The following is a 22,890-nucleotide window of genomic DNA, read 5'->3' as shown; positions in this document are numbered from 1 at the left end:
AATGTTTTTATTTGACAGCTTACCTATTTCGAGCAGGAGATTTCCCAGCATCCTCTTGAACAGACACAAGTCTTGTGGAGAGGGAAGAACTGGAGGAGTCTGGATGAATCAAACTTCAGAGAAAATGGGAAGACGTTGAGATCATTTGGGACAGCAAGAAGAAAATCCTATTTCAATGAAGTACTTTAAACTTTTAAATCTTTTGCCTGCAACAGTAAGGCTATGAGCCATTTCTGTTCTTCCTTTAATTAAGGTGGAAAATGTACAGTTTTTAATCTTAAGTATACGAAACACCAAAAAAATCATAATAAAAGCTTGTAAGTATGTGAAACAACAATAAAATCAGCTGGATGCGTAACTACAGAACTTGTCTTTTACTTCTGTTTAAATACATCATTTATTTATCCTTTCTTCCCGTAAGAGCTGAGAAAATAAGTCATCAGAAAAACATTAATTAGGGGCTGGGGGTTTAGCTCAGCGGCATAAGCACCTGCCTTGCAAGCAGGTGGTCGTGAGTTCGATTCCCGGTACCGATAAAAAGGAAAAAAAAGACAAAGAAAAGAAAAACATCAATTAAAATTCTAAGCTCTTTGATCTGACAGGATTTGGTATTAAGCCTAAGAAAATTATTTAGCTGAATAAATGATCAGAAACTAATGAATCTAAATTTTAATTCAAAAAATTCTAGGTAACTTCCCTGAAAGAGCTCACAGCACCTTCTACTACCAGGCACTGCAGCATATTTAGACACATGGAAAGACAAATGTCCCTTTAAAAGGGAAAAAATCTAATTTCATTTAAAAATATTAATGAAAATCTTATGAGCATGTTGCTTCTCAAAGACCTTAGGAATGATAAATCCCAGTGACCGCCACTGCCTTTCCAACCAGTACTCTCAGAGTGGTCACACACCACGCACTGTTCCTGGTGCCAACAACAGAACGGGGTAAGAAATTCTCGCTTCTCCTGCAGCTTAGCTTCTAGTTACTTAGCACCACTGCTGTTCATAAATGTATGATCCTTGAGGAGGCGAGCCGAGGAGAAAGGAGAAAACAGTGAATGTGCAGAAAATAACTCAAAGACAGTAAATGTGAACCCAAAACACTCACAGATCACAAGATTAATAGTATATCTCAAGTAGAAATAAATTAGACTCCAGGGACAGTACCTCTGCCAGCCTAAATCATCCTCTAAGAATATGTTACGGCTGGCTTTTCTGCTCCCAACAGGTGTTCGGGGTTCACTCGGATCAAGGATAGACACGGAGCAAGCAGAATCCGAAAGAGCATTCAAGTCTTCCCCAATGGAGTTACTGTCTGTGGAATAAGCATAACTTAAGGCTATCTTTCTACAGTATGTACAAGCTCGGAGGTCCCCTAGGAGAAAAAATAAAAAGGAAAGATTAAGTAAAAGTTAGTAGTGATGCATTACTCAACAAAATTACTTTAAACCTTGGGTTTACAGGTAATGTAGTAACAGAAATGTCTTTAAGGAAAGCCTACTAACAGACATTCTAAAGAAGTAAAATACTACGGTTGGCTCAGTTACCTATATTAAGAATCATCACTATAATCATCACTATAATCCAAGCAGCCAATCTACTTCAGATGGGAAGTAAAAGGAAGGGGAAGTAAAAAGACTTAATGTGAGGGGCTGGGGATTTAGCTCAGCGGCCTAAATGCCTGCCTTGTAAGCAGGCAGTCGTGAGTTCGATCCCTAGTACCGATAAAAACGAAAAAGACAAAAAAAAAAAAAAAAAAAAAAGACTTAATGTGTGTTATGTACACATACCAACTCCTCGCAGTGAATGCAACATCATGAAGTACAAACATGTACTACTAGTAAAAAAATTTAAAAATACACTTCTTAAAACTTTGACCAGCTGGGCATAGTGGTGCACATCTGTAAGCCTAGCACTCAGGAGACTAAGGCAGGAGGATCACCTCAAATTGCAGGCCAGCCTGGGCTACATAATGAGTTCAAGGCCAGTCTGTACCATATACATTGTGAGACTCTGTCTTGGGAAGAAAAAAAAAAAAAAGTTGACCCAACAGTACCAGAAAACTCTACTTTTGATAGAGTAAATGAACACAAATGTGAACAAACACATTTTTCCTAGGCCTTGAGTAAAGAAGAAAACACTATTAAGGTCTCTATTATACAATCCTGAAGAATGGAACACTGATGATTGCAAAACTTTTTAAACAGTCTTAAAAGCAATGTAATACCTAGGGATAAAACTAAAAGACATTCTTATATTGATTGACATGAAATGTTCTTGGGAGGATAAACAGGGCTACTTAATACTTCTAAATGTAATTTTAGGGATGCAGTCCTCCCAAAGACAAGCTTTCATTTTTATCCTGATTTACCCAAACTTCTGGGCACGTGTGTTTGTGTGTGTGTGTTTGTGTGTGTGTTTGTGTGTGTGTGTGTGTGTGTGTGTGTGTGTATGCGTTTGTGTGAGCTGTGGGTGTTTGTGTGTGTGTGTGTGTGTGTGTGTGTGTGCATTTGTGTGAGCTGGGGATTGAACCCAGAGCTGTGCCCACTAAGCTCCATCCCCAGCCCTCCACAAACACCTCTGTACATCGTCCCAGGGACCAAGCTCTGAAGAACAGGGAGGTGGGCCATGCTCTGTTGGCCCTTGTGTTCCAAGCCCTACGAATTCTAGATGTGAGCAGCCAGGGGAAGGAACAAGGCTGGGAGAGGCTGACGGCACAGTATTCTGAGAAGACGGACGGGGCCTGGGACCTCATCAAGATCTGTGATCCACTTTCAAACACTTGGCCCTTCAGAGAGGGAGGGATCCTGAGGGGTTCTGGTTGCTATCTGTAGTGCTGGCAACTGACCCAGGGCCTCACACATGCTGGCAGCTGTTCTACACAGATGAGCACCCCAGAGCTCCATAACAAGATAGCACACAACAGAAGCGGTCCCACAAAGTTTATGCCACATCGCGACTTTGCAGTGAATGACAGATAAATGTAATACAAGGGTGGTAGCAAAGATTATAATGGGCCTGAAAAATCTTATTGCCTAAGGATGCTGTAGCTATTGTAGTGTCATCAGTCATGTGTCCATGATGCTGACACAAACCTATACTCTACCAGTCCTATAAAATAATTCTGCATACAATTATGTGTAGTATATAGCACTTAATAGCGATGATAAATAACTGCCCCTGATTTATGTCGTCACTGTCCTATCATTTCCATCATTATTTTAGTGTACTCTTTCTCTATAAAAACAACAGTTTACTGTAAGACAGTACATCATGTTATGTTGGCAGCAGCCACATACATGTCACGTCTACTGCATCTCCTGATTGATCAAGAGGTCATATTGATAATCAGAAGGCTGAGGCAGTAGAATCACATAAGCCCACAAGCAAGTCCAACCTGGATACCCAGGTAACATACCGATTCATTCCCAAATAAAAATAAAAATTAAAAAACCCACCAGGCTGAGGTATTAATCAATACCATCCAGGCTTATGTAAACATACTGTTCGATAAGGATAAAAGTACTTTGCTATGTGTCTCTTAGAATTATCCCATCACTGAGCAGAACAAGACTATGCTTTTCTAATAATATGTTAACAGCTTTACCCTAATTATTTTTTACTATTAACATTAAAAACCTGAATTGACACTAAAGATTTCTAAAACTTCACTGTACTATGGTCTTACTATAATATACCAAGTATAATAAATTGCCTTTTATTCATTTTAAGACCAATAAACTACTATTTTGTTAAATTATACAAGTATTTTAATCAGAATAAAATGTAACTTATTGCATTAATTTCTGCTTCCACAATTTAAAAGATAACATCTATTACAATTCCAAAAAAACCTATATACCCACTTCAATTGACACCTAAACAATAACCAAAAAGAAACTTCAATCAAAGGTCTCCTTTTTTTTCTTAACACTACAAAGGATATCTCCCATAAATATTAGAACTAAAATTATCTAATCAACACAAACTGTTACGTCTGACTACAACTTTTCATTTCATGAAGAACATTCAACAACAAGGGTCCAATGAACACACTGAAGTACTGTATGATGGGACACAAAGATGGATGAGACATAGCCCTGCTGCCAGAGAATCACAGTCCACTGCAGGCAACACACAAACATAAAATTTTAAAACTATGACAAATGCAGAGACATTACTGCTACCAATACCAGTTACAACTTAATACTTTTCAAACCTTTTCAATTGCCAAGCACTGTTCTAGGTATTTCACATTTATTTATTCAAGGTCTCAATGTATAACCGCCCAGCACACATTATTCCGTTTTGAGGTGGTTATTACAATGTGTCAACTTGGCTATACAAGCTGTTTGGTCAAAAAGCACAGATGAAGTTTGTTTTGTTTTTGGTGTGATTCACATTTACTATCAGTTGACTCTAAGTAAAGCAGAGTCCCCTTCATAATGAGTCTTAATCAGCTGAAGAACAAAGACTCAAGTTTCCAAAAGAAAAAGAAATCCCAACTCTACAAAATGGAAATCCTGCAGGAATCTCCAGCCTATGGGCCTGCCTGGATTTCAGACTTCCCAGCCACCACGATCACTCCAGCCAATTCCCTACCTCCCACATGTACGGGCAGGTGCACGTGTGTGTGTGCACAGGCATGGATGTGTCCTTGTGTGCATAGCTTGTTTCCCTAAAGAACTCGAACAAAGATTTTGGTACCAAGAATGGTCCTAGAAGAACAGAATTTTAAGGCAAGTTTTCTGAACTAGCTCTTCAGTTTCTGGACTACGTTCTCTAAACCAGATCAGATGTGAAGGCATTCACGACTTTATTTCCAGTAGCAAAGAAAACACCGTCTATAGTACACTATGGTAATAGAGAGACACACAAAGTATTCACCTTCGGATATAGCAAATCAGTATTTTTAAGGAGTCAGGCACAGTGGTGCACACCTGTAATCCCAGCCATTCTAGACTCTGTAGGAGGAGCACAAGTTTGAGGTAACTTAGTGAGATTCTGTATCAAAAAAATAAAAAATAAAAAATAGGGCTGGAGATACATAGCTCAGTGGTGGAGCACTCCTGGATTTGATCTTCAGTACTACTCAAAACAAAAACAAAACAAAAAAAAAAAAAAAAAAACAAGGTTCTGGGTCACCATGTATTTAATACATTAAAACATTTGTGCCGAACTAGCAAGTAGTATAAAAAGATGAGCTACCAGCAGCAGCTACCTGCAGTATATAAAGCGAGGAAATAAAAAGATGAACTCACAGATTTTCTTCATATGCAACTTAAGGATTTTCCATAGATATTGGGAACTTTGTTCTACCACACTGTCCATAACAAATTTTACTTGGTCACACACACCAAAAAAAAAAAAGAAAAAAAACCTGCTGACCCACCCGGAGGACAGACCTTTGAGTGCACTATGGAAATTCAAAAAGGGACCCCCAGTGCCCCTGAAAAGCTTTGGCTATTCTTATGATTAATGTTGTTTGTAAGTCAGAAGTTACACCAGGAGCTGCTGCCACAGAATCAAGAAAACTAAATGTAATGGGGATAACTGAATTCCAGAGTGGCAGAGGTGAACCAGCAGCACTCAATACCCAGAGACAAGGAGACATCAGAGTCAAAGCAGCAGTCAGAACAGCCTGACCCGAAGGGACCTTCGGCATTAGCTAGCCATCACAGTGTCCCTGGATGGGAAGCAGACTAGACGACTAATTTCTTATTTGACTATACAAAGAGAAGAATTCCACGGCCGGTGGATTGGAGCCTAACACGTGAATCAATGTAGTCATCATCCCTCAATCAGTTCCCACCCTTCAGCCATTTACTGGCCCAGAATTCCTTGAATGAAGAGACTAGATCCCCTTAAAGAAGCATGCCACTACCTTGCCAGAAACTCACACTGGTAATCTGCTGTTCCTCAAAGCCTCATGCACTGACAGGTGAGAGTTTTTGGAGGCGGCTGAATCCGTGTGATGCTGAGATTAAGGATGTGTGATTATTCTCTGGGTCCACTGATTGATCCAGCAGTTCTGGGAGTGGGTGGTACGAAGGCCCTGCCTTGGACCCAGCTGACTATAGATGGAAACCTTTCACCCTTAAAGTTAACTTCGAGTGTCAGGTATATTTTCTCCTTTAACTTTGACTCCTTTGAGTGTCAGATATTTGGTTTCACCAAAGAGAAAAGTATCCAAGACATCTTTCTATCTTCACCAAAGGAATTTCTGGTGTTTTACTAAAGTGACAATACCATGAGATAAGAAGATAAGGGTCAAACTTCTCAGGGACTAGCAGACACTAGCTCTAATTTTACAGTACCCCCAGAAGACCCAAACATGGGCCAACAGTCACAGTAGTTTATGCAGGTTAGGTGATCAGTGCAGTTTTACCTCAAGTCATTTCACAATGGGTTAAGTGGGCTCTGTTTTTTATTTCCCCAGTTCTGGAAGGTATATGTGAAATAGACATAATCCAGCAACTGGCAGAATCCCTATACTGGTTTCCTAATCTGTATTAGGTACTTCTGACCTCTGTAACTGTAAGACAAAAAATTTCTGGGATTCTAAACCACTCAAAATTTGCTGTACTTTGTTATAGTAGCCCTGAGAAACTAATACACCAGCCATATACACCTGATGAGTTTTATCCTAAGAGTAATGATAGCTTTGAAAGTGTATTAGACAGAGAATACTCTAACGTGATTAAATTAGCATTTCACAAAGAATACAAATTTGCATTTTTCATACAATATGAAAAATGAATTCACTATAGACAAAACCAAAGGTAAAAAATGTCTCTTCAAAGCTGGAGCAAGACTGCGAGTTTGATACTCCGTACCAGGAAAAAAAAAAAAAAAACACAAAGCTGGAGTCTTAATCTAGGTAAAAAATAATGGCAATTCTGAAAGCTACAGCAGTTTAAGCTTAAAAAAAAAAGTGAACAAGAGCAACAGGAATATTTCCACAACAAAAACAAGACAGCCGTTCAGTGTTCTCTTTTGGGTAATTTCTGCTATTGCCACTCCCAAATAATGTTTCAACAAATAACTTCAATTCCTATACTGCTAAAATCTGACTCTGTTCTTTATAGAACAGACACAATTTACCAAAACAGTGTAAGTCAAGGATATTTATTTTATAAAGTAAAAATGCTCATAGTAACATAAATTAGAAATCTACTACAACCATTATTGTCTGAGCAGTTTTAATATTGCTATGGTATTTTGCTAGTATGTATGACATACCAGCTTTTATTCTATTTATGAATATTTCCATGTACTTCATTACTCAACTGCGAAGTTCTGAAGGACAAAGTTATGGCCCCTTATCACCGTGTTTCCATGTCTTACACATAAAACCCACTACTGCTATTTTATAGCTACAGCTATCTTATTGTCATGACCTTTAAAAGTTATAATACTATCAATAAAATGCATTTACCTGTATAGCCCATAAATTTTCCAGGAATTTCTTGATTACAGCAACGACTGCAAAAGATTTGCCCACATAATCGGCAATGGTGCCTGCGTCGGAAGGTTGTGAATTTCTCACTACAGTCATAGCACTCTTTACACTGGCTATCTGGCATCCAGTACTGCTTCAGGTCACTGTCCTACAACAGCAAAAATGTACGAAGTCTTCTTAAGAACACTGATTAAGTTTCAATAGCAAATGAAATCCTAGGTTTCTTTTGCAAAAAATGACAAGCTAATTCTAAAATTCATATGGAAAAAAACGAAGGAGACATATAAGAGAGCTTTCCAATATTCTCTCCACAAATATACAAGATTCATAATGCAATCACAAAAGGGTGGTCCTTCCAAAACATCAGTCTTAGGTCCAACCGGACATCCATGAGGACGAAAAGAAAGCTGAATCCTAGTCACACAGGTAATAAAATGTCTGGAAGACAACAGAAGAATATCTATTACTCTGACCTAATAAGCACTTAAACAGAACACTTGACAATACCTGGCTTTTCCCCTCCATGATTTCCTTGAGACGTTTTAACACTGTGCTGAGGCTTCGAAGCTGAACAGCTGTACGAGGGTCATGACCTCCAAAAGTAGGTTCTGCTTTCCTTCTTGTATCTGAGTCAGATTTAAAAGAAAAAGCAATCTTGCTAATAATTTCTAGTCATCTATATATAACACTGTACACAAGAGATACAAGGTGTCTCCTATTATAGTATATATTTATATTTCCCCAAACATATAGATTAATAATTAAAACTAGCCTTTGTAAGAGTAACAGGTTTTGAACGTTTTCTAGGGTTTCTTGTTTTTGTTTTTCAGTACTCGGGCCTGAGTCTGGGCCTTCTCACTGAGCTGCGCTCCTACCCTTCACCTTTCACTTGGGAAGAGGGCCTCACTAAATCACGTGACAGAACTTGAACTTCCAATCCTGCACCAGCCTCCCAAGTGCTGGGATTACAGGCATGCACCATGCCCAGCTGAAGTATTTCTTATTACAATGTAAAACATTGTTCCCTGAGAAATAAGGAGTCTGGAGATACAGCTCAGCAGCACAGCACTTGCCTGGCAAGCACAAGGTCCTGAGTTTAATTCCTGACACCAAACCAAAAAAAAAGTAGTAATAAGGACTATCTGAAACAAGATCTAAAATGACTGATAGTTCGTTCGGAGGACTGGGACAGGAATACCACTTACATGGCAGAATTTATTAATGATTTCTGGCACTCTGTGATCCCAATCTAAACAAACAACCACTGCACATTTAGTGGAAGAAAAGGCAATCCCAGGGGCTTAACTTAGCTTGGTCTCGAAAGTCAAATAGATAAGCAATAGGAAAAAACAGTTCAGTTCTGGGGCAGATCATCAGAAAGAAATGTACTAGCCCAGCCTCTAAAGGTTCTAAAAGACTTCAGAACACACAGAATGCAAAATTTTACCACAGTAAATATGACCAAGTTCCAAGCACACTAAACTGCTAGCTGACTGCTAAAACTCCAATCCTCCTGCTCCTGTCCTCTCCCCAACCCTGCACCTCACTGACACTTGAAATAACAACACAAAAACCAAATCTGCCACTAATGAAACAAGCCAGTTTTGTGGCCAGAACAGGATATGCCCACCAAAGCTGCCACCTGTTATTTCCTTATTTTAGACCAAAATTAAAACTGATTTTTCTACCTGGCTCCCACAGTTTCAAAACCTAAGGGTAAAGTGAAAGTACTCTGACAACAAACATCAACATGCTAGTAGCCTAAACCTAGCAACCTAGTAACCTACAGAGTACCCCAACCTGAGGAGTCTCCCCTCATCTAGTTTCATATTCCGAGGTTAAATTACCCACAATCTACCTGAGTCTGAAACTACTGTATATAGCTTAACTCTTCCAAGAAAGACCACAGAGCTATTATTAATTATTATTACAATTTATTACTATAGTTATTGTTACTCTCTTACTATACCTAACTGATAAATTAAACTTTATCACAAGTAGGAAGGTATGTATAGAAAAAGGCGTGCTACGTATCGGGTTGGCACAATCTGTGGTTTCAGGCACCTACGAAGGGGTCTTAGACTATATCCTCCACAGGTAAAGGGAACTACCATAAAATAGAAAACATCCACTCTGAAACTCAAACTCATATTTGCTGGGTCTATGTTAGGTGTGTGTGTGTTTGTTTGTTTGTTTGTTTACTTTGGTTGGGTATTCTAGAAAGGAATACAAAATAATGGCAAGTTGACATCTAAATCCAGATTTATAAAGAACTTCATAAGAATTTAATTACTAAGATAACTAGGTATCTAAACTGTTCCTATTTTTGAAAACTTTAATCTTTCTATAGCTATACCCTGGTTTCAGTATATACCTCATATGTTATTAATATGTAAGTTTTAGCATGATAAATTTTTTCTTGAGTCTCAAAAGAAAGCGAATCTTTTGAGGATTTATAGGGTGAAAAAGGACATGGATGAAGCTGTGGGAAGCGCTATCAGGCATGGACAACAATAAATTGTGAAGTCCTTTCATTTAGCTACTAGGAATGCAAGAAAGTATTAACAGCATCATCCACCACAAAGAATGAGTGTGGTCCTTCCCAGAACCACAGCATCATCTCTGAAAATGATGAAGAGACTGAGAGAAAATCTGGCCCATTCATCTTCCCTTATGCAAGTATTCTTAGCTGCTTCTCTAACTACATGGATACTACAAAGCAAACTAACTTCCCTAAGGTCAAAGAACAAGTCAACTGTAGAATACGCTCCCCATTGGCAGGGAAAGGAACTTGTTTGGCCAAACAGTCCGAGGCTTGTGAAGCTCAAATGCCGGCGAGATAGAATCCAGGAGGCAGGTAGACTTCATAAAGGCAATAAAAAGTCTAGGAACCCAGCAAGCAAGACATTACAAGCTCTGCCTAGAGGTATTTATTGAATAAGTCAAGTGTACCACAACTCCACAGGCAAAGCTTGGCTATAATCCCTGAAAGATTAGATTTTAGTCTCGATTTCCTCAATTTTACAAGCAAAGAATTTTTATGCTTAACTCAGAGAACTCTGCCCTCCTTGGCTCCCTTTTCCTCTCTCTGTAGCAAAGCAAAGGCTGGCATTATCTGAAACACTGAAGACTCAGAGTTCACCAAAGAGGCAGCAGATGAAATTTTTCAGACAACAATGTCTCAATTCAGCATAGAAATCACAAGAACTCCCTTCACAAAAATAGAACACTGCCATGGGTCAGATGCAAAAGCTATAGCCTGATCGAGGCTAAAGAACAAAGTGGAAAAGGTGTGTGGAATACAAGAAGAATGTGTTTCTCTCAGCCTCTCCCAATCTTCCAACTCTTCCCTCCAAACTGTTAACACAGCTCGTCCAAGAAAATCTGTGGCAGTGATATGACTCTACAATGGCTGTTTTCACTCAGGGACCACATAGGGAAGACGACCAGACCAGACAGGATCCCTGTGCTGCAGCCCAGCCTTTGTTCTATCACCATGAATTGGGAAACCCACTCCACCGTTTACAGTCCTAACAGAACTAAATAAAACATACGCCACTTTACTCCTCCTACTCTCTTAACTCAACCACTGACCCTCAGCCCACATTCGGAATAGCACGGAAATGAAGATGACTGTGTAGACTGGGGTAGAAACAAGCAAGCTAGGGGAACTCAGTTTACACTGCCACGCTGGCAGTGTGCACCCAACAAGGACCGAGGTTAAGAGCCAGTAGCAGCCTAGCAATAGAGTTGACAGCTCTGCAGCCGGCGGCATGCATATTAGCATCTCAACAACAGACACAAAATTCATTCACAAAGTTGAAACTGACCTGTGTTCTCTTGGGAATGCTGCAAACTGTTTTCTGATGAAACCCAATCAAGTAAGTTTAAAAAAAAAAAAAAAAAGAAACAGTCAAGAGGTGTGTACCATTCCTAAATCAAAGTTTATCGACATGCTTAAGAATTTCTTTCATGTATCAACAATTACAGCTTCATTTATTCTGAAGAATGCATAACTATTTCAAGAGCAGGAAAGTTAAGTCAACAACCAATCTCCAAAGCAAATGACAAGGGGACACTAACACACAGGCAGGCAGAAGATGAGCACACTGCCTTACCTAGGACCGAAGAACGCCGCTGCAGTTCCTCGTGGAGCTGCTTCTTATAAGGAGCAGGTGACCGCACAGACTGAGTCCGCGCAGGAAGCTGAGGGCTGGCCCAACTTCCACTCTGAGGCTGCTGCTCTCCCTGGCCCCCCTCTCCTTTCTCTGCACAAAGGAAAGCTTGGCATTAGTTAAAAACCTAAAGTTCTTTAAAATATTTCGGACAACAATATATGTTAGATGCGTAACTCAAAATTAAAATACTTCTTAAAGCAAACCTTCAAATAGGGCAAAATTATAGGCTAATAATCATATACACATGATATATGTGTTTTACTTTTCATTTGAAATTGTTTGACCATATTAAAAATAAAATGCAAGCTTCACATAAAGGCCTAGATTTTCTGACTATAGTACACATTCTTTAACACTGTTAAAACAGTGCCTAAGTTCTTAATAAGTATTTCCTAAAGTAATAAAGTTTTATGACAACTAAATGTAATATGGTATCTTGGATAGAATTCTGAAACAGAAAAAGAGCATCAGATAAAAATAAAGGAAATCTGAACGAAATACAGAATATACAGTAATTAATACAAATATGTCATTAGTTCATTTATTATTAACTAATATGCCATACTAAAGCAAAACATTAATAAAAAAGAAAACCCAGTGTGGGTGCATATGGGAATTCACTATACTATCTTCCCACTTTTCTGTAAAACTATTCTAAAACATTAAAAATCACTGTCTCAAAAATATACTAACAATTTTTAGGACATTAAACATGACCACTAGTAATATTCAGTTAGTTTTATTAAAATTTCTACTGAGTTGATTAAATTATTAACCCCCTAAGGGATTACTTTCTAACATGCTTCAAATAATAAAGACAAACTGAAAGCAAAAGATACAAGACTGTATTTTTTAAAATTCTTCCAGACACAAAACATATCACTTAAGAAGAGTTCATTTTAAAAGTATCCTTTCGGCTAGGCAAGGTGACACATGCCTGTAATCCCGGCAATGCAAAGGAAAGGCTGTGGGCAGGACAAGTATCCCCAGTTCAAGACCATCTTGAGCTATATAGTGAGACTCTTGTCTTCAAAAACCAAAAATATCAAGACCTAAATAGAAGTATCTCTTCATTTCATTGTACATGTTATAGATGTAAGCCATCACAGTCCTGGTAAACGTTTCCTTCCAATGCACTGCTCCCCCAGTGCCTAATTAAAATCTTTTGGCTATGAATCTCCCAAAAACAAAGTCCATTCTATGAATTTTAAAAGGTTGAAGTACATTAATAAAAAATTTTTAAAAACCATGAAAATGTTACTGTATCTTTACCAAGGGACCTCCTTTTAACATTTAGTTTTCAATTCAAAGTTTGAGTTATAAATAATTAAGGAGACTGCAGTGAAAATTCTATTTTTTCTTCTTAAAGTCTCAAGCACATATGACTAAAGCTATTACCTTGTTAATATTTCACTTTCTTGCAAAGACTCAGCCTGAAAGCTGAGTGAAGGAACCGCAGAGAATCAGAACTAGAAGTTTTCTGGTCTCTAAGAACAAGTCTCACCTTTGTTAAACCGAAAAAGATTTACAAAAGAACTATACGCTGATTTAAACGGTGGTTCATCCTGATCAGGAGTCAAAGGTTTGAAGTGTGTGAGATGTGAAGGACTCGTGGGAGATCGGAGCAGGTCACCAGCAGAGTCCAGGGTTGGGGAAGTCTTATCATCTGTGGCCATTTCATGAGTCTGAAAAAAAAGAAACAAGCGAGAGATGTGTAAGTTTCTCAGAAACCAAAAGCCAATTCCAAACAACAGGCAAATATCTGCAAAGTCCTATACTGTGACAATTATCCCAGAAAAGCAAAAAGTAAATCTAGTTGAGCATATGGGGCTGGGGATTTAGCTCAGCGGCATTAGCACCTGCCTTGAAAGCAGGCGGTCGTGAGTTCGATCCCCGGTACTGATAAAAAAATTTAAAAAACTTTTAAAAATCTAGTTGAGCATATTAAAGTTAACGCTTAAAAGACTGCTTCCTAGAGCGGAAGACTCTAGAAACCTAAAACTGTGATTATATAACCAATCTTACTTCAATATTAATATTCAAATTATAAAAAATCAGAATGAATTTAAACCTTGCAGGAAAGGCATAAACCTGAACACACAAAAAGAAAACACGTTTTCACATCATTTACAGCTCTATGGCTTTTTTTTTTTTTTTTTTCCTTTTTTGAGGCAGGGTCTCGCTGTGCAGTTCAGGCTGGCCTTGAGCTCACTTTGGAGCCCAGGCTGGTCTCGAACTCACAATGATCCTCCTGTATGGCTTTTTTTTGGAAAAAATGATAGTAACTTTTAAAGTTATGGCAAAAACTGGTTTTATGTAAGTATGTAAATATCTTATTTCAACTTCTCTTTGAAAAAAATAACAAACATACATAAGAAAAGGAAACAAAATGGTCAGCCTTGGATGACATTTCCGCATAATCTCCACAATTAGTTCAAACCACCCCTCAACACCTGTAACCCTCAAAGTATAAGCTGCTCTCCATCACCTTTCATTCTCGCGCATGAGCCTGGGTTTTTCTCTTCAAGCCTCAACTTATATATACTAAACACAAAGATCTTCTTAAAGGGCTTTTTATTTATAAATAATGAAAAATCTTAATTTAGTCAAAGCAGTAACTACAACATCACTAGTTAGAGGTTACAGGAAAATGCTGAGGTGTATTGTTTGGCACTTTTCTTATATTTATTTTTATTATTTTAAAGGTTGGTTCACTTTATTATACAATCTGTTATAGAAGACAATTTAAACAAGAACCAGTATCTTTGGCTTTAAGGCATTTAATAACCTGAGTTATGCCAGGCCTGGTGGCACATACCTTTAATCCCAGTACTTGGGAGGCTGAGGGAAGAGGTTAGGAGTACAGACTACACAAGTGAGTTCAAGACCAGCCTGAATGACATAGGGAAACCTTGTCTCCTTCCAAGTAACTCAGTGGAAACTCCAAGATGATATAAGGTAAATGTTAGATGTTAAACACTGAGTTTTTATACCCAAAATCGAAGAATGAATTCAAAGGGACAATGGAGATTAAGAACAGGAAAATTCATTGAAGAAAAGGAATGGGGAACAGGTATGGGGAACGGGTAACAAGAATAGATCCTGAGAGTCAGGAGGGGTCCTGAAGGATTGCCCTACTGTTTGGCATCCAAAATTATACATCAGAAACAGAAAGTGTAACTCTCCAGTTACTAAACTGCTATAGTTTGTAAGCTAATCTACACTTTACAAAGAGGACATTACACTCTTCCACAATACTCTTCTCCTTCAAACTCCCATCTATCATTTCATTTTACCTTTACCATCATCCAGGAAGGCACACAGCCTTACACTACACTGTACCTGAGGCAACCAACACCTGGGAACCTACAACTTCCTTGGGTCACAGACATGGTAGTAGACTTGTGACCAGACCCCAAGGCTTACTGCAAAGTTCTTCTTTAGATCAAAATTCACAGACTTCCAGTCTAGCCTATTTACATTTTGTAACTACTCAAGGCTTTGCCTGATTAATAGCTGATTAGTAAATTAGAGCAGAAATGTAACCACTGACTTGAACAGGATTTCAGGATGTTCACTGGAAGGGAGGGGAATAAAAAGGAATGGAAGATGGAGAGAAGTCTCAGGTTAGGGAATGGTAGAAAACAATCCTAAAGTATCATGATAAACCATAATCCAAGATAAAAATTTGGGAAACAAGACAATGATTGATCAAGTATAAACTCAAATTTTCTAGCCGGGTGTAGTGGCGCATGCCTAAGTCAGGAGAATCACCACAAGTTCAAGGTCAGCCTGGGTCACATAGTAAGTTCCAGACCAGACTGAACTGCATAGCAAGACCCTTGTCTCCAAAAGAAAGGTCTAAATCCAAGTTTTCTGACTAGGGGTGTAGACTGGCAGTGGAGCGCTTGCCTATGTGTACAAGGTCCTGGATCCAGAATGACCAAACAAGAAAAACTAAACAAAAGATTACTGCTTTATCTTTCAAAGAATACAGGATTTTTGCTTTTTTTTTTTTTTTTTAAACAAAACAAAGGACAGTGTGATGACAGTAACAACTCTCAGGCCCTGGAAAACAGCCTACATTCTATTTCCTCAAAAGTAATATCAAACAGAGTTAGCAATCTGCCCGACGGTCTTAGAATGATTTCTAAAGGTCATCTAGACACAAAATTTTCATCAGGCACTTGACAAACCAGGATCAAAATTGTCATCAAAACATGCAGCCAGTCTCTAAAATATACGTTATATGTAGTTCCTCATAAAACTAATAACAGTCCTCATTTTTTTGGCATCTTAATAACTGTTCATAATATAAATGAAGATTGTTTCCTAAAAGGTAGTCAGAAAACTTAACCTATCTATGTAAAAACCTCTAGAGTTCCACCAATAATTTGCCTCTCCCTATTTTGAGGCCAGTGGAGTAAATACTACAACTCTTTTGTTGGTAAAGCCAATCATTAAGCTAATTAGGTCTTAAAATGTAGAAAATAAATTGATCTGTCAGTCAATAGCAAAATTTTAAGCAGAAAATCCACATATCAATCCGGTCATTTCTGACAACTTTTTTAAATACTCAAAGTTTATCTGATAAAGTGAGACAACTGAATACTAGTAACAGTAGCTTCCTTCAGGAAAGCTTTCTTGTTTAACTACTGGCCAATACATCAACAGAAACAGTAAAAGAAAAAAAATTACATGACCCATATTACTTTTCCCAGAAAAAAGAAAAAGGGAGGGCTCTGGAAATTATCTTGTATCTCAGAAGAGACTTAACCAATCTTTGTCAGAGGCCCAAACCAAAAAGAAAAAAGAAAAAAACTAAAAACATTTTTTGTACGAATAATGACAGACTGGGGGTTTGGGAATGGCACAAAACAAGATTCAAATAAGTAAGAAATAAGAGAGCGCAGTATGTCAAACAACTACCGCTACTATCAATATTGTACTAATTTTACAGCACAAGATGCACTGAACCAATACTTAGTAATTTAACATATCCCACCAGAAATAACTCGCTTTACACAAAATTCTAGAGATTCTCTTATTTCTTGGCTATCTTAGGAAAGATCCACTGCTCAACTGGACAGAACCCTCCTCCCTCCGCAAATGCCTAGAAGTATCCACCCACTCCATTCCCATGCTTCTGGTTCGAAACATTCTTTTAAAAGGGGAAATGTAGCACTAATTGGAAGAACCAGGAGATCAAATCTCCCCCTCAAAAAAAAAAAAAGACTTTGAAATAGTGTACTGACGTGGAGTCGTCTCGCATGGCGGAATTCGGGGAGACATACACATATGGGAGACCCTGCACTGGCGACGAACTTCTCCCGCAGCTCATCCCCCTCCCGCCTAAATTCGCGCTCTGGGACCAGGCGCAGAGCAACTCACAGCTGTCAAAGGAGCCTCCGCGACGCGCCCCTCCCGGCTGCCGTACCCCGCACCCCGCAGCGGCGCGGCCTGGGACCCCGGAGCCCACCAACCCTCCCTCCGCGCAAGTCCTCTGCACGACTTGGCCCAGCCACAGCCACAGCCCGGCCTCCAGACCCCGGCGGAGGGGCCCCGGCTCTCGCTTTACCTCCGCTTCCCTCTCCGTTCCGGCCCGGCGCGCCGCAAGCCGGCCTCCTCCCCACTACCGGCCTCAGCGGGCTGCACCCCAGGTCCCCTCCTGTACCTGCACCTCCCGCCCCAGCCCCGCCGGCCTCCCTGCGCCCCGGCCACCGCTTCACCCCGCTCAGGCGCAGGACGCCCGCCGGCAGCGCAGCTTCGAGACGCTCGGGCGGCCGGCGGTAGCAGCAGGAAGCGAAGCTGCTTACACTGTTGCTGCGGCGTTTGGCTTCCCCCCTAAGCTCCACCCCCTGTTCCTCCTCTCCGCCAATGCTCTACGGATCCCGAGCACAAGCTCCACCCCCTGCTCCCCACCCGCCTGACGCACGGATCAGATGCTCAAGCTAAAGCAGTCCAATGCAGAGAGTGTCGAACTCGTCAGTTTGACAGAAATTGTGGGAAGCAAGCCCTTCAGCCCACGTGAGCATCACGCGCACCCGGGACAGTGCTGGCTTTCGCATGTGTAGCATAGATCAGTTGAGAAATAAGAAGCTTCACATCACACTTACAAGCGCCTCCAGTAATTAGCAGAGAGCCTTAGACAAATAGCTTCTTTCTTTGGGGGGTAGGGGGTGGCGACAGGGAGGTGTGGATTTTTTTTAGTTTATTACTGTCTGTTTGCGATGCTTGATAATTACATTCGTTCAGGGAAATTAGTACGCACATACATTGTGTCTTGATCCCTTACCTTTCTCTCTCCACCTTCCCATTCCCCATCTCCCCAAAGTCTGCCTGGTTCTCTGAGGTTAATAATGGCAATACCATTTCATACATAGTTTGTTTGGTTTTTTTTTTTTTAAGGGTTAAGTATAATAAGGCAAATAAAGCAACTGGCACAATCCCTGACACGGAGTGAGTCATGTTCACTCATATTTTGTGTTGTAAATGCGAATTCAGATAAGTTTACTAAATCCTGACTGCTCAGATCATTGTTTTCCTGTTCAGAGTGCTGTGGAAGTAATTATAGAAAGTATAACCAAACCTTTGGACTGAAATCAGAGGTGCTATTTTTATTCAATTCTGCAGATCCTGCTCCTCAAAACTTTTGGCAAATCTCCACCCATTTCTCCTCAGTTGGTCTCTTCCACTGCTGGAGCTGTGCCACAGAAACCTGCAGGTTGGCACCAGCACCAGTTCTGGTTGTTCTCCGGAGCTTCAGCAGACTTCCTAGAGCTTGTATTTAGCTGCTTCTTCCATTGTTCGCAGCTGTTTGAAACCTCTCCTTCCCTTTACCTTGATTATCATTTCCAGCAAAGAAGCTCATCTCCCCATGGAAAAATTTCTTTTGAGTGCAATGTTTAAGGACCCAGCTAATCCCACCTCAACATCCACCTGCCTCCGGTTCTACCCTGGCCTCCTCTCTTCCCTTCCTCTGGGAGAAGGAAGCCTGTTCTATCCCAGTGCAATCTGCCTGGGACCCAGTCCCTGGACGCTTGCCCTGTATTTGCAACCAAACCTTTTCCAATGACTTCCTCATCAGCCCATAAAGGTTCTCAAGTCTGTGCTTTCTTTAAAAGAAAAGAAAAGACAAAGTCTTTAAATTTTCTGGGTGTGGTGGCACATGCCTATAATCTCAGCACTTGGAAGGCTGAGACAGGAGGATTACCCAATTCAGTTAGCCTGCACTATATAGAGTACAAGGCCAGCCTAAAACCACATAGAGATAACCTGTCTCAAAAATAAAGTCCTTAAATGAACCCACCAGGTGTTAATATTTCATAAATTTGTAATAAAATATAAAATAAACCCAGAGATAATATGAACAGTCCAGGCAAGAAGCACCTGTTGTACAGAGAAGCTCCATATATATGGTAAAAAGAAATATCCATTTGACAGACATTCTTTTGTCACTAACTGTAACAGCAATGTGTTAGTTAGGCATTACCTTAAGGATAAAACTGTCAATGTAACAAAAGTCTGTATCCTCAGGAAGCCTACAATCCAATATCTATGTGAGCTTCTGGTTTGATTTCTGTGGGAAAGTAGATAGAAAACTCATTCCCTGCCACTAATATGCAATGGTTGCTATTGTAGTCAGGGGTTGTGAGGAGAACCATTAGAACAGGACACAATTTACAATATTATTTTATGATGGTCACCCAGAGTAACACACAATAAAGTGCAAGAAATCTATCCACAACACTAAAGACATAGAATATTCAGCCAAGGGCTTGAATTCCACAGCAATGTCCTGCATGAGTCCAAAGGAAAACCTAGAGCCATGACAATGCCTCCCACAAATCCACCTGGAGGTCTAGAGCCCACAAGAAGGACTCACACCAGTCTCTTTTACAGATCTGGGCTGGGAAGTCCTAAAGATCAGCATTGAAAGCTAAAAAGTCTATGCCAGCAGGGTGTAGGAGCTGTGCTGGTAGGTTGAGGGTTCTACACTGGAGCCGAGAAGTCATGGTCAAAACAAAGACCAGGGCTGCCCTAAAAAGCACCACAGCCATCCTCAGCGACACGGAGGCCCCGAGCTCCTCCAACGATAAGCATTCTTGAGTACATGTCAGGAAGTCAGCGTGACGAGTTTCTCCTGGAGACCAAGCGGCACACATCTTCCCCTCCTGAGCCAAAAAACAACACTCTATGTGAGGACCAGAGCTTCTCCAGAAGAACCTAACAGTTCAAACAGCAACTCGTAGAAAACCCCACAATGTCTCAATACCTCAATGTACCTCAACACACAGCTTCTTCACCCCATCTCTATTTATGCTAGCAACTTTCTTCAGGTGAAACATCTACGCTCAGCGTCCTGCTAATGTAATCCAGCTGGCATTAAGTTGACCACCAGTTTTTGATCCATAACACTTTGCCTGTATTATAATTGGGTTATATGTTTTCTTACTAATGAGCTATTTGAGTTCCTTGTAGATTTGGATAGTAGTGCCTTACTAGATGTGTGGTTTGTCAATATTTTCTCCCATTCCATAGGTTGTCTATTTATTCTTTTGATTGTTTCCCTAACTTTTGAGCCCTTTTTAGTTTGCTATAATCTCATTTAACGATTTTGTTTTTGTCATCTGAGCTTTTGAGCAATACCTACCCCCAAAATCATTACCTAGGTCAATGTTGTGGCACTTATCTTCTAGGTTTTGTTCTAATAATTTACATTCTCAGGTCCTGCATTTAGATATTTAATCCAGTTTGACTTTATTTTTGTATATTTTTTATATAGGTTGTCATTTTATCTTGTTTCTCTAGCTTTCCAGTTGCTTTGTAGTTTGATATAATCTCATTTGTCTAGTTAGCTTCTCTTGTTTGAGCAAGAAAAGCCCTTGTTTTTGACATTGATGTCTTCTACATCTAACGTGTTGAAAGTGCTTGTTTTCTGATCCAGCGTACACATCTTGAATGTTCCCTGCTCCAAGCCTTGAATCAACCAGTTTCTACTGTATGCTTCAGTAGGTAATGCAAAGTCATCTTCAAAAATCATGAAACTCAGTTGTGACAATACAATGGGTTAGCACTCACTATACTGCATATGAAAATATGTTAGTGTATCCCTTCTACAAAATCATTTGGTGGATCTATGATGCAACTTGATGTTTTTACTCTCATCCAATAATTTCAAGTTTAGTCATCTGGCCGACAGAACTGATCCAACTGTTTGAAAAAAGTTGTTTGTCATAGTTATTAAAACAAAATAAATGAGAAAACTAGCAAAAACAATACATATGACAGGCAAATAATACAAATTATAGAAGATGAAGTCATTGAAAATTATGTTTAATAAAACCTTATAACATTGGACACACGTGTAAATATCACACAGTTTCTCTGGTGTGAGAAACTGAAGGTGTAAATAAGTTCCAAAATGTATGATAGATATTGTGATATAGGAAGAAAATGTTCAAATGGGAAGGGGACCTCGGGATGGGGGAAGAAGGAAGGAAGGAAGGGAAAGAAAAAAGTGAATAAAGGAAGAAAAAATAGAACAAAGCTTTTGTAAATAAGGAGAGAAAGAGGGGTTGAAAGGAAAGTATGAGGAGGAATGAGGGGGGAAAATCAAGTTGTATCCGGTACAGGTAAAAATCCCCTACGATGAATGTGGTCCAGTGTATATCCAAAATGCACCAATAAGCTTAACTAATACAAGTAAATAAGACCTTTTATGCTTTTTTTTCACTTCACAGTCAACTGTCTTGCAAGGTTTTTGTCTCTTTCCATACCTCCAAACTCCTGTAGTATACTTTCCATCAGAATCTCGCTCCTAAAATCCTTTTACTAAAAGTGCATGCACAAAGGAGTACCTACTTGCCAAAATTATTTTAAAGCACTTTTTAAAATCACTTCATGGTGCTCCCTCCTTTTTGAGAGCTTTATCTGCTGGCTTCCATTGTTGGAGTGCTTGCTGGTTCTCCCACCGCCAGGTTCTCTGTGGTGAGCTCCCTTCTTCTGGGTAAGTATCCAAGTTCAGCCTGAGGCTGTAGTCCCAAATAATCTCACTGTGCCTTCAATTACTCTTACTCTATGCTAAAGATTCCCAGAATCCTCTCTCCAGCCCAGATGTCTCTCCCGGCTCCGGGACATCCTTATTGTACTATTCCACAGGGTTTCTGACTTAGTGAACCTTAACCTTAACTACCTTGGCCATCAAATCTGTGAGTGTGCTTTTCTACTTCTCCTTAACCTGTCACTCGGACTCCAGCTCAAGTCACCTTCTCTGTTGTCCCTCTCAGAATCTTCACGGATAAGGATGATCAGGCCTTGTTCATTCTACCTTGTCATTTGTTTGTTTGTTTGAGATCATCAAAATGACAGTAAACAACCTTAGGATTTTGCGGGGGGGGGGTCTTTCTGAGACAAGGCTCTCTTTATGCAGTTCAGGCTGGCCTTGCACTCACTTTGTAGCCCAGGCTGGACTCAAACTCGCAGCAATGATCCTCTTGCCTCAGCCTCCTGAGTGGTGGGATTATAGATGAACACCACCATGCCCAGCTCTATGGAGATTTAAGATAATTTCATTTTATAAACCCTAACTCTTAAGAGCATCCCAAAATCATATACTCAGAAAGATCTCATGACCCAGGTTTATTTTGGTGTTTATAGTACTTGGGCACAGATATTATTAAAATGTTCAGATTCTTTTATTAGTCACATAAAAGAAATGATGTCAAGACACACAACATTAACCATACAGGGGAAAGTCACTGGCTAAATTAAGCATCATTTGGCATCCAATAGAGATTGGCCAGTGAAGCCAGGATGGCAGTGCATGCCTATAACCCCAGCACTCTGGAGACTGAGGCAGAAGCATGGAATATTGGAGCCCCCACCTGGACACCCGAGGTCTTAAGGAGACCATGTCTCAAAATAAAAAAATTAAAAAGGGCTGAGGATGTAGATCAGTGCACTGGCTGTGTTCACTCTCCAGTGACAGAAAATAAAAATGAACAGGTCAGAGAAAAAAACTTACATGTGAACAGCTAGCTTCATACTCACAGTTTAAGCAGTAATTTGATTCCAAACACCAGTTGTTAAATTTTGTTGATGTTGTTCATGTTTTGCCTTTCCAGCTATTTAGTATTTTATTATTTATTATTAATTTATTATTAACTTATGAATGTATTATTTTAGTCATATAAGAACTCTTATGATGAGTATATTTTTATTTTAAATAAAACAACTTTATTGAACTC

General features: G+C 39.7%; 1 protein-coding gene across 11 annotated transcripts in view; it reads right to left on the bottom strand.

Annotated features, from left to right (window-relative positions):
* Pikfyve (phosphoinositide kinase, FYVE-type zinc finger containing) overlaps nt 1-17,485 on the bottom strand; it is a 94,124-nt gene extending 76,639 nt beyond the window's left edge. For 4 of the 11 annotated variants that reach the window (XM_063237375.1, XM_063237382.1, XM_063237379.1 and 1 more), the window contains exons 1-8: nt 17,220-17,451; nt 13,146-13,326; nt 11,582-11,731; nt 11,294-11,326; nt 7,971-8,089; nt 7,440-7,611; nt 1,169-1,376; nt 24-113 (exon numbers count right to left, since the gene is read on the bottom strand). In XM_063237375.1, coding sequence (XP_063093445.1) covers nt 24-113; nt 1,169-1,376; nt 7,440-7,611; nt 7,971-8,089; nt 11,294-11,326; nt 11,582-11,731; nt 13,146-13,317 — 944 coding nt within the window. In that variant the 5' untranslated portion in view covers nt 13,318-13,326; nt 17,220-17,451. The other 7 variants (XM_063237384.1, XM_063237385.1, XM_063237377.1 and 4 more) reach the window with 6 other exon arrangements.
* Between the last annotated feature and the right edge of the window lie 5,405 nt (nt 17,486-22,890).

This window comes from Cavia porcellus, unplaced genomic scaffold (assembly GCF_034190915.1).
Source record: "Cavia porcellus strain 051 isolate PalLab524CR breed Dunkin Hartley unplaced genomic scaffold, mCavPor4.1 scaffold_26, whole genome shotgun sequence".
Taxonomy (NCBI): Eukaryota; Metazoa; Chordata; class Mammalia; order Rodentia; family Caviidae; genus Cavia; species Cavia porcellus.
The sequence above is the reverse complement of the archived record's forward strand: the minus strand, read 5'-3'. Positions and strand labels throughout refer to the sequence as shown.